Source organism: Caloenas nicobarica, chromosome 7, assembly GCF_036013445.1.
Source record: "Caloenas nicobarica isolate bCalNic1 chromosome 7, bCalNic1.hap1, whole genome shotgun sequence".
Classification (NCBI taxonomy): domain Eukaryota; kingdom Metazoa; phylum Chordata; class Aves; order Columbiformes; family Columbidae; genus Caloenas; species Caloenas nicobarica.
This window is the reverse complement of record NC_088251.1, coordinates 32,674,418-32,687,149: the sequence shown is the minus strand read 5'-3', so window position 1 is coordinate 32,687,149 and position 12,732 is coordinate 32,674,418. Positions and strand designations below refer to the sequence as shown.

At 41.4% G+C, this 12,732-nt stretch overlaps 1 protein-coding gene across 3 annotated transcripts in view; it reads right to left on the bottom strand.

Moving 5' to 3' along the window:
- The window catches only part of ARID5B (AT-rich interaction domain 5B), a 115,117-nt gene that overhangs the window by 62,067 nt on the left and 40,318 nt on the right, over positions 1–12,732 (bottom strand). For all 3 annotated transcript variants that reach the window (XM_065638822.1, XM_065638821.1, XM_065638823.1), the window contains one exon: positions 6,736–6,966. In XM_065638822.1, the coding sequence (XP_065494894.1) occupies positions 6,736–6,966 (231 nt within the window). The remainder of the gene's footprint in view (positions 1–6,735; positions 6,967–12,732) is intronic.

The window sequence follows — 12,732 nt, the reverse complement described above, 5'->3', positions numbered from 1 at the left end:
GCATTTGCTTCTATTGAAGTTCTTGCAGACAGGAAGGTATTTTATCTTACTTTACCACACATTACTTATGTTCACTTAACAGCTTGCTGTTAACATTGAGTGAGATTCTGCCTTTGGTTAACTGGTGAAAATCTTGAGTAACAGCCACTGAAGTGGATCGAGTTATTTTGGATTTACGCCACTACGTGAGACAGAATGTGAACCCTTATCGGGGCCTTTTTGCTTTGAGTATACAAATATTTTATGCATTTCAATGAGTGACAGAATGCAAAACTTGCAAATATTTATTTTTAGATGTATGGGGAAAAAGCAATTAGAGCTAAAAATGTTAAGAATGAAGAAATCACTTAACAGAAGCGATTATGTTGGGCACATAAACAGCTCTGCCTTCAGACATTTTATTCAAATGCTGCAGAGCACACTAGAAAATATCAATTGTTTAAAAAAACTGCAAGTATTTTTTCACAACTGAAAAAAATCAATCATTATAAACAACATCTGGGGATCATTAATATCTTACTCTACAGTTGAATTAACAAAAAAAAGAAAGAAGTCTGACCAGAATCCAGAACATTGCCAGATTTGCTTTTTCTAGCTAAAAGCTTATGTTTACAGAGGTGGGGTGGGAGGGAAAAGGAAATGTACATTTATCTATATCATATATAGCACTATTATGCATTAATCGCTACTTCCCCTCCAGCTATGTCCTGTTTTTGTTTTGAGAGAGTTAAAATTTGAAATATTTAGCTAAGCCACCCTGCCCAGGACCTTGGAAAATATTTGCATATTTTTCAGACTGTAGGAGATGCCACCATAAAGCTCCATCAGGATCCCAGTATCCATGCTAATAAAAAGCCTCCATACTCTTCCCGTTGCATTTCTAAACACTCTACACGTTCTAGCCTTAGCAGAGGAGCACCAACACCGATTCCACCCTAACATCACATTGGCGTTAAAACAAAGAAACCCGAAGCATCTATCTTGAAACTTTGGGGTTTTCTGAATTTTACTGCTATAAATTATCCTGCAGGTAGCTAAAACAGTCAATATCAATAATGCTGATATGTCAGCTGAAACACATTAAAAAACCCCACTCTTTCAGGCCTAAGTACATTTTTTGTACCAGAGCTGGTTCAAAAAGAAAAGCCAACTTTGACTCACGCGAAGTCACCAACAGGAAAACTGTATTTCATTTAGACTGGAAACATTCTTTCTTCTTTTTTTTTTTTTTTTTTGAAGTCTCTCACCCTGCCAAGGTTTTGTTTTGTTTTTCCCCTAAACAATTGATTTTATCTATGAGTCACGAACTTTAGTAAAACTGAGATGCGCAATGAAAGCAGAGACCAAATTTCACCTATAACCAGGAGTAACAGTACCACTCTACACCCTGACGTCAACCGCTTTCATCCAACACATTTTTTCCGGCACATGACCTATCCCTAAAAAGCCCCTTCTTCTTCACAGCGCTGTCCTGCCGCGACAGGGAGAGCAGGTAGGTCCTTCTGAAATTGTGGGCTCGGAGGTCGGTAACTCATCCCTCACTCCTCACTCCCCAGCCAGCCCTGGAACCCAGAGCATCCGCTTTCTCCATTGTGTTATAGGGACATCCCAGTTGGTGAAGGTTTTGGTTTTTGTTTTGTTCTTAATGTAGATGATTTTTCCCTGTGCAAGCAATATATTGTGTTAAGTTTTACTGGAGGGGAAAGGGAGAGAAGGGAAGTGAGGACTGCAATGCCCTTTACACACACACACATATATAATTTTTTTTCAATGAGCAGTTTCCGTTTGCATTGCTCGTGTTATGGTAAAACGAAGCAGTTTCCTTTTTCAGAGAAAAAAATGATATTAATACCACAGCAGGATATAGTTCTCTTTCTTTGTATGAAATGTTTTATAAAAAATTAGCCTTTACATGCAAAAATTAAACTTTTAACCTTCTTTTGGGGGTGAACAAGTGTTTACAGTACCCCAGGGACCAAACAGCTTGTTTAATGGCATATTGGACCCAGCATGCTCTAAAACTAATCCAGAATTATTTAAGATTTACCAAATAGATTAAAAAAAAACAAACAACCCACGAGAAGAAATAATGTATTCAGTTTTCTCTCTTACTTTTGTTTATACAAAAAGCAACCCCATGCTCACAAAATGAAAAAGAGCCTTCTGGTTCATCTTTAGCAGGCAGAATTTATAATATTTATCTAAGCTAGGCACCATGATAAATCCTTCTGTGCAAGATCTTCACCTAGGAAAGCTGATGGAGCTGTAGGAACCCACCACCACCCAAGCACCTGACCCTCCTGGTTCTCAGCTGTGTGTCTGTTCCCACCACCTTTTCAGTCCCTAAGCTGGGAGAAGGTGGAGGTCATGCTGACAGACACATCTACGGGCTCCCGTGCTGTAGGCGCCCATCTGCACTTGGCATTGCAGCCCACAACACCACCGCAAAAGGATCCACACTCAACAATGCACCGTGGGAGTCACTCGAGGCAGTGGAGCAGGAACGAGTCCAGTATAAGGTTGAGGCACCTCCTTGGGACAAGCAAACACAGAGGCCGTGTGCTGCTCCAGCAACAGCTGCTCACCCATTTCTGCCCAGTGACCTCAGATACACCTTCTGGACACCACACAGGTAGCCTGGCCTCCAGCTACATCTCCTCAGTTCATAATGAGAACTGTTAGGATCCTGATTTTTTCATTTCTTCTCTCTTGCAGCATATCTGACCACACAGCAAATGCCCGTAAATGACATGCATTTACAAAAGTTATCAAAAAGCAGTAACCCCAGAGGCTGACAAATGAAAAAGATTTTGAAAAATGCCTTTACCAATGATCTTGAGTTGAAGAGAAATGAATTGTTCAGCTGGCACATGTTTTTATTTTAAGGGAGCAGGGGAATGAGGAAATAGTGGGGTTTGTTTGTTTGTTTGTTTTTCTCCCCACATGCCAATTTATAGGAGCAGGTAGATGAAGGAACGCGTAGGTGAACTCTACTCTGTGCTGAGAACTCGAAGGAGGTCATGAAGAGAACTGACCCCGTTTGCTGACCCTGCTGTGTCCAGCTGGTCCCTGCCTTGGCCCGGCAGGCACAGCCCAGGGGCTGCTGCAGGGACCCTGTTGGTGCTGCCGCCCGGGGCCCGGCCGAGGTCTCCCTGTGGCCCCCAGCCAGTGTCACCTGCTGGTGACAAGCCTGCACGGGCTGGTGGCCCTGCCAGGTCGGGCTCAAGCCTTTGTGCTTCAGTTCAATCTTGGACAACTCCACTCCAGCCTCCTATGTGGGTTCAAAATTTCAGATTTCTTGTTCCTAGCTGTTCGTCCCAGCATTTCACTGTCCACCCAGGCTGTTTTGTGTTGGTGAGGACCTCTAATTGCTCTTGAGGAGAGAAAGAGGTACACAGTCTGACTGTGGTCATACCCATGACCTTTGGCTATCAAGACATCCAAGCACGGCTTGTGTCTTCTGCTTTCTCAACAGAAGCATGCTTTGGAGACTATTTGCATTCTGGAGGGGAACCCTTCAAGGCAGTTAGATTAACTAATCAGTAGTTATATCAACAAGCACAGGAGCAGGAGGCTTCTCACTCACAGCAGTCTTCCCTCGGCAAATGGAGAGCGAGCCTTTCCCTGGCAGGCTGCAAAGAAATACACGCAAATGTTTGAGCCTTCCAGCTGTGGAGCCGATTCCTCAGCAGCCCGCTTCTCCAGCGGCCGCCTTCACAGGACCTCGTGGCACACGGAACCCAGTTAGAGGAGAACCAAGAAAGGGCTCTGCAAGAACAGTCCTGCCCAGACCACCTGGGCACACCAAAAAAACCCCCTGCATTATTTATTGTCAAAAAAACTTTAATTTTTTTGTCCGGGTTTTGTTTAAAACAATTTCACATTTCCTGCTTTATTTATTCTTGTTTTCCGCCATTCTGTAGGGTTTAACAAGGGGGGAGTATGAGGAGTCAGAGCTGAAAAAGATTTTTTTTGTTAAAAATGTATAATAAGAGTAGAGAGAATACTTCCTGGAAAAACATTTCTTTCTATTAAAATTGCCTAACAAGGACAACAGCTTACACGCTGCAGTGAATGGGGCTCTTTGTAAAGGTATTTCTGGTGTCTCACTTGTGACATGCTGGATCTGTCGCACAGTACTCCAACGCTCAGAGAACATGTAACACCTTCCTCAACAGCAACGCTTCTGAAAAAGACCTGGCATCCGTATCAGAAGCCAGCGCTTCCCACATAAAGACATTAGTAGACTGTATTTCCCAAATTTTGTACTCGCTTTAGAGTTTGGAGAATTTCAGGTGAGAAGCAAATATGCATTCCTATCTTGCTCCTTCTGCACACTTCTTTCATTTGCAAGGTAAGCAATAGCCAACCTCTTCAAATTAAATGTGTCTGGATCTCCTTATAGACACCTTTTAAGAATTTTAGCCACATTTCTGTAATCTGGTCTCCCCTCAGATTTGACTGATAAATACCAGCGCCTTAAAGTAATCCATTTATCTACTGTACCACCCTGCCTCTGTTTAGCTTTAGCAGTCATCACTTTCCACATGTGACATCCATCTACATGATATCAATGTAAACTGTTTGGATAACAAAGTGTTGTACATTTTATTGTCCTGCCAGCAAAGAAAAGGATAAAATAGCACTTTGCCTGTTGCCTGCAACAAAGGTAGTACAATTGACACCATACATTTTGCAATACAGGAACAGAACCATACCTTGGCCAGTTTTTTCTTCCTAACACAGCAGGGCTTGCAAATCTTACCACATCATTATTTTCATAAGAAACACTTTTAAAGAGTAGTAATTTTTTTGCTTGTTTTTATAGGCATTTTTAAAAAAATCTGTTTCCAAAAACCAAACTAAATTTTAAATTCATATTATTAATTTCTATGGCTAAGATTTCTGTGGCTCTGGTTTGATAATGAGATAATTGCCTCACAAAGGTCAAGAGAATGGCATAGTTAGCTTTCAGAGACTGAACAAAGCACTTGCTATGGTTCACTACGCATAGTTTCTGCATCACTCCACATCTCTTTGATTCATCTATTACTAATATTCCATGATACACTTACATTATGGATCCAACTATTTCAACAAACCTGTAATCAAGGAATGACCCTGAATAAAATACTCCACAGAAAGCAGATGGTAGGCTCATCAAATGCCTTCAAGCCTAAAATAACCTTTCCCATACAAAAAGGATAGTTAAAACTGAACTTCATATTCCAAGCTGGAGCGCAGAGTAAACAAAAAACAACACGATACTACTGTGTTATTGGACTAAACTTCCAGGGCATTTCATTCATTTTTTCACCACCTCCACCCCCTAAGAGCAACAAGCGCTTTTATTCATAGTTCATTCAAAGCCTGTAATGTTTTGTGTGAGCGTGAGCAGACTTGACAGTTTGGGCCTGATCCTGCAAAAGCCTGACATCACAAAATTACAGCTACCCACAGCAGTAACGTGCTCCAGCGACGGCACATCACGAGGCCGGATCTCTCCTGCCTGTCGGGAGCGGATGGGCGCAGCAGCCGAGGGGCAGTCCTGCACCACCTCGCAAAAGGCCCCAACGCCGCCGGTTGGGTTGGCGCTTCTCTGCCAACACAAGGCCTGGCCTGAGCGCCAAGCTCAAAGCCAGCGCGCTGGAGCTGCGAAAAAGGAGGAGATGACTCTCCCGTCGCAGGCATCGCCAAACCCCTGCCCTCTCACTGCTATTGCTGTACGTTAAATGCATAATCAGAAGTTCTCTCTCTAAGAGACCACAGGAGCTTCCTCGCGGAGACGCGGGGATCTCACACCACAAAGGCTCCGCAAGCAGACTGCTGGCGTCAGCCGCAGCGCTCATCCGTCTGGTGATACGGGTAATAGAACTTAATTCTCACAGCACAGCTACACTGCTACAGAAATTACACTGGACCCACTAACTGGAGTTACTCTGGGTGTGTACACAACATGTATTCTGCCACACACTCAGCAGCACACCCGCTGCCCTTGGGTTGATCTGACACACACCAAGAAAAGTGTGAAATCACCTGGCAGCTATCAGGAGTCAAACCTTGCAGCCCTCTCTCCCAGCTGTAAGGGGCTGCACACTCCTCTGGAGCTGCAGAGTATTCTCCGCATCCTTTGAATTAAGAGGCCACCTCCCAGAAGTGCCTCTGCACTTGTAAAATGAAGGTCGTAACAGTGGCAAAGGCCCCACTGAAGAAGCCCATATTCTGAAAGGCCAGAAGCACACCAGCTACAGCTGACATTCGCTCAGGGCCCTGGGAGCGTATGCACAGCTGATGAGTGCTCTGCAATGGGACATGCAGGGAGTTTCTCCTGTTTTGCATTTTTCAGCATATTGCACCCACAAGGACTTATAAAACCCCATGCTTTGTAAAGCTTCTGGAAAGACATGCGATATAGGCGAATGGTTAAGGTAGATAAATTTCAAACCCATACAAGGGATCCTTTCACTTATACTGGGTAACTGTGCTACACACTCTACCCATGTAGCATTATCTTTGATTGTGATAAACTCAAGTTGCAATACCAAGACCACTAGTGGCTAGAAGCCTTCAGTCTCACAGAGGAAAGGCCGTATTTGGTACTTAACATTTCAAACATAAATAGCATAGGCTCACTTCAAAGGAACCTCATCTCGCCCTTGGAAATCAGCGGACACTTAAAAACAAGAAAAATGTCTTTACTTGTGAGAAAAAGAAAATAGCTGTAATGTGACTTACCAAACTCATCACATATACTTTCATTTTCTATTAGAGTTGGGTGATCAAATGTGTCCCGACAGTAGAAGATTTGGGGATTCTTGCTTGTTACTGCGATGCCTCCCAGGGCTAAAACAAACTGGTCTGTTAGTATTGAAGAAGGCTTGTCCTGAATACGCTTTAACATGGAACGATATCGACAGTACTGTGGGTAGCTGAGAATTAGCAGGTTTGAATCTTCATCATCCTCACCTGGAAGAAGAGAAAAAAAAAATACTCTTAGTATGTCAGGAAAATACAAAACAAGAGCTGTATCTCAAGCATCTCAGAAAACTCACAGCTCACACATTCAGTCTTTTCTCAAGACCTGTGTTTTATAACACAGTGTTTTTTGAAAGAAAGGTTAAAAATAGAAATTTTTTAAAAGTTTATTAAAACAGCTTATTTTCTGTCTTTCTGTTCAGTTCTCCCAGCTTACCCACAAAGACTCTACCTGGATAAGCAAGAAAACATCCCTTTCCAGAAGCTGGCCAACAGCCTGAACCAAAGTGCTCTCCACACTTTGCCAACTTGGCTGCTTCAATAGAAACATTAACCGTCATTTTTACTCAGCTCCCTATACAGCCTTACTGAACTCGTGTTTACACCAGCTAACGTCTTTTAAAAATAATAATATACAAACCCCAGAGCACACAGCTATTCATTCTCCTTCTGAGTATCTGATACTGGCAAGTCCCAAGGGGCCCCTGGGCAGGGAGGTGGGTTGGTCTGACCTGGCCATTAGTGCTGAGCTGCCCCACAGGTGGAAATAACTTTCCTCACATTAACTGCAAATGCAGCAGGACTCAATAAAACACCTGCAGAGTACAACGAGCAAATGAATTTTCAAACAGCTCATACTGACAAAATGTGGGCTCAAAATATAAAGCAATCTGGAGCTCAGACCTTTCTATTCCCCCAGGTTTTAGATGATATTAGGCATAAAGGCGACAGATTTTGAAATATCACAATCAAGTTTCATCATATGATAACCAGCAGGAAATCTAACAGCAAAAAACCCCCACAAACCAACCAGATATGCAAACATGAGAAATTATTCATTTGCAGGTATGCAGCCAGTACTTAACAGCACTAATTTTTATGCTCATTTATCTCCTCGGGTGGGGTAACTGAACGTGGCTTTCCATGCATGCCAATGAAGACAAAGCAAGAGCATTCACTCTTACGTTTTCTGCTCTACTCTGATTACTGAATAGCTCAGCTATTTCTTTTGTCAGAGACAAAAGGTCTACTATTTAATCCCATTACCAATACTGATATCATCTTTCTTACTCTTAAAATAAAAATCATTTCAGATATTGAAAGAAATGTCAGATCAGTTCTCCCCAACTAAACACGATGGCACAACTCATCTTGATTCGCATGAGGCAATGGAAATGTTGACACATAGAAGGCTACATTTTAAGAAGCCTCTAGAAGCAGATATATCACCTAGAATGTCATCACTGAAGACGAATGCAGTGCTGCAAAAAAAAAAAAAAAAAAATCAACCCGGCAGACGGACTTGGGAAGTGCTAGTGTTACAGGCACAGCTCCTGAAAGCCAGCGCTTCTCAAAACTCAGAACTTTCCCCACTAGCCTGACGTAGGCGGAGAAATCAAACAATTTGTGTAAAAAAGTAAGAGTAATACATTTTGGTAAGCAGCATTGACATTTCTAAGAAAATACAATTTATGGCCCTAAACCCTCTTTTGGTCGATAAGGATGTGGTCACGCTTTTCTCTGTTTACAACAAGTATCCCACACACAACAGCATGACTGAGCTCCTTGGCTCTCTCATCTTTATTAGGAAACTAAAAATCAGATCAGAAAAACTGTTCTAGGAATTAACAAGCACATGATCCATCCTTTAGCTCCTTCGAGAGTTTCATATACGCCTGACCGACAGTTATTACTACTTTATACCTTTGTGTAGATAGTGGAGAGCTGAATCTGTTGATCTGACAGCACTTTTCTTATGCCAGGATGTGGTCAGCTTTTTAAACAGGGTGTATATAAATGTATGTCCCATGTGCCTTTGTAGTAAACCATTAGTTTCTAGACAGATGTGCTGTAAGTCACCGCACAGAATTATACAAACTTTCTACCCTTGACAACTGACAACTTAACTCAAAACCCTGGCATAAATTAAAATAAAGTCATTTTTTACAAGATCATTCTTATACACGCTTGTGCAACTCCAGTGAGTACTTTATGATGCATTTGTTTCCTCTCCTTATTCACTTCAGGTTCAATAGATAAATCTAAGAATGAACAAAGGCTGCATAAACTGAAGATTTGTTTAGTGAAAGACAAACAGAGTGTTCCAGGAACAAAGACTTTTTTTCTCAACCACGCCCACATGAGAAAAGAGAAATCAAAGTAGACCAATCCCTAATAAAATGCAAGCCCAAAGAACTATTTTATTTCTTCTAGCAAAATCTAACACGTGACATTTAATGGTGGGTTTAGTGTATATTGCTGAGTATTCTTCATAACTATGATCGGCAAGTGTTTACTCTTAGGAGGAGCAGAGATCAAAATGTGGATCACATGTCATTAAAGTCAAGAAAACAACATAATTTCTAAAAACATTTAACTGAGATGCTGTATTTCTGAATCTCATTTTAGCTTCAAGGGAGGGAACGTGGTAAAAGACAATACCTACAGTAGGCTGCTTGTAAGGCTCAGTTGAAATCACGCTAATCCCATGCTTATGTCATAATTGTGTGTTTTAATAACCACCTCCAATGTCAATTTCTTGTTTATTTATATATTTCAAGAAAACAGAGAAACTGTAATTAGGAGGCCAGGTTCCACCCTTGTTTTCTGAGCAGTGCCTATATATGCATCGATGTAATCCAACAGTTCCCTTTGTGAGGGGTAAAGAGCTGGGATTTGGCACAGCCTGGCATTTATGTTGGATTACATGTTCTTCAAGTTGTCTTTGTAAGTAAGAGACGCATGAAATGCCAAACACAATGAATCTATGCAAGAACTGACTTTTCAAATCAGCACAACCATTTTTAATATGTAACGCAAGACAATTAAAAGCCCCAAAAGGAAAAAAAAAAAAAAAAAAGCCTGCTAAAAGCACGAATTCCTAACAAATCCATCTAGAGCCAGAACTATTTACAGAGAGAACAGACAAATGCAAAACTGTAACTCGTTTTTTGTTTGCTTGTTTCGGAAACATCAGCCCATAATGTTATTGCTAACCGCCATAATCTACTCTCAACATCAGTAAGCTTTTTTTTTTTTTCTTTAAAAAGACCTTCACACCAGGATTTTATAGAGCTTGATGGAAAAACTATGCATGTTCCTTCCTGTACCTAATTACCTCAACTGCAAAAGCTGCCAAGTATTTTGCCCTTTAGTTCTTTTAATCGTATTAGTGCAAATGCATTTGGATGCCAACAGAAACAAACATTTAAAGATTTTTTGCTTAAAAGATTCCAAATATGTACGAGGCTGGTGCTAGGAAAGCACACTCTACTTCTTCCCAGAAAGCACAGAGTTATTTCTGTGGAAGAAATATGAATTTGTGCCTCTTGTAAGACTAAATGTCTAGTTTCGACCCAATTTAAGTAAAATAATGTCAATATGAACCGCTCTCACAATGATTTATGCTACCTTCTGTTACTTTATTACATTAGACATTCCTTTCTCTAAGCTTTATACTTTTCGCCGTGCTCCTAGCAACCACATAAAGGCTGAGCACCAACTTTACGCGCCTGGCACCCTTCCAGGCTCGACTGTTATTGATAATTATATTGAAGTTTCAATTTAATTGCTGCTCTGTTGTGACAGAGAATATTTTTTGTAATTAGGCATTTCCCATTTTCTGTCCATTCATTTTTTGTATTACTGAAAATGATTTTTCTTTTCCCCCAGAAAACATAAGCAGAACAATGATACAGATAAGGGTACGTACATCTGTTACTATCATTGCCAACACAGTAATGTGAAGGGAAGAAAAAAAAAAATTAAAGGAAAAAAATTCTGAGTATAATTTCTCAGAAGGTAATTTTCTTTTCAGTTTAAGTGCTCTTATTCTTCTTGCAGTTACTCAATGATTTCCTGTTCTAATTACAAGACATTATACAGAAAGTCATTTTTAAAAAGGAAATGTACTAGAGCAGGAAGCTAAACAGCATCACTTGCTTGGTATGGTTTGAAATTCCAAACTTCTGCATCTCCTTTATCAATTCTCTGTTCTACCTTTATGCAATACATTCTACCACAAATCTCCCATCTCATCCAAGGCAGGTAACACAAATGTACACATCAAAGAAGAAAACACACTGGCAGTTAAACTGCGGGCAGAAAAGAAAAAAAAAATATCATTTTTTCCTCTTCACTGTAGCTGGTAAATTGGAGCCAAGCCAAGCCTAAGAGTGGAAAATATTAAAAAGTAGGAAAAAAAAAATAAAGAAAGGAGAAAGCTTGATTAAAAAGCGAGAGAAGAGATATTCAGTTCTGAATCTAAATGAGTAAGCCACAAACTATTTCATAAAAACATACTGTGACGTAAATTACACATCAGTATTGCACTGTTGTGGTTATTTTGAGAAATGGCTTGTACTGTAAGTCAGCTGGTAAAACCCCACCCTTAATGATTTTGTAATTCTCCATACAGCAATCAACTGGAGCAGTCATGAAATTGCCAAGAAGGAAAACAGACAGAGCTGTAGAGAGTTTGTAATAAAAAGATAATGTACTTTTAACATAACAGAAGTAGAAGATTGGTTTTATTAACTAAAAAAACTACTTAAAAGGTCCCAGGCTTGCCATTTGTTTTGATAAATGTTAACACAGATCTTCATAAGATAAGCAATGGAAGCATCAGGGGAAGCAGATAAAATGGGACAACGCTTTGGTGTGTGGGTAGCAAATTGAGCAAGGGAGTTATTTGGAATATAGAGCCAAAATGAAGGCAGTTGCAGGGCTCTGTCCGTCAGGCTCCGCTCCCGCACGGTGCCCTTGCTCCTCTGCCTTCTCTCATTGCCCTCAGCTACTAAGGGGGTCTCCCAGAGGATACACAGATCATATTTAGTTTATCATCGCTTGTATGCGAGGCTTTGACCATATCATCGATGCGTGGCAGACACAGAGGTAATGGAAGACGCATCCGGATGTCTGGAGGGACCAGGAATGGCGAGGCTTGGCCATGCTGAATGAACACGGCTGTGAATTCCAGGGTGGGATGTCTCTCAATTATTGCGGGGCAGTGTTCGGGTGTCACTGCCTTCCCAAGCCACTCCACAACCCACTGCAGCACACATGATGGGGCTCTTTTCACCTACTAATGCAGATTTAGTCTACAACATTTGTGCAGATCCCTCCGTAGTCCGAGAGATCTCCTTCCAGACCACTGTTTTGTAAGACACGGATCAGCTCACTCTCTGGAGCTACTACTCCCTCATCAATGAGAACCGGCCTTAGTCTAGAGGCTTAACTTGCAGATCAAATTGAGGGAAATGAATTCAACCTATGTGACAAAGTAGTCTGCCCGATGCTAAAGCGACAGTCCAAATGCATACTAAAAAATCCTCTCCCAGCTGATACACTTGCCAACCAGATAAAAAAAGTTGATCTCATCTGTGACAATGGACTTCGGCTTTTCCGGCTCTTAGGACAGGATCCTTGCCTTGTTCTGCTCCTTTGGCAAGGCCCTTCTGCAGTACAGGCACGAGAACACAGGTGTAGACGATACAGAGATGTGTGTATCTGACCCTTCAAAACCAACAACTGCAGGTCAGACAGGCTCTGCACATCTCAAAGCTGCCTGTTCTAAGAACAGCCCAAAGGGAGATGGCACAGCCTTCCAGCAGATAGAAACGAACTACTCAATTACCTAAAAAAACCTGAACCTCTCGGAAAGTCCAAAAGCAACAGAAGCAGTGGCACAATGAAAGAGTAACCAGGAAGAGGAAGAAGAAATTGGGTCTTTATGACCTTTAAGAGGAATCATGCAAT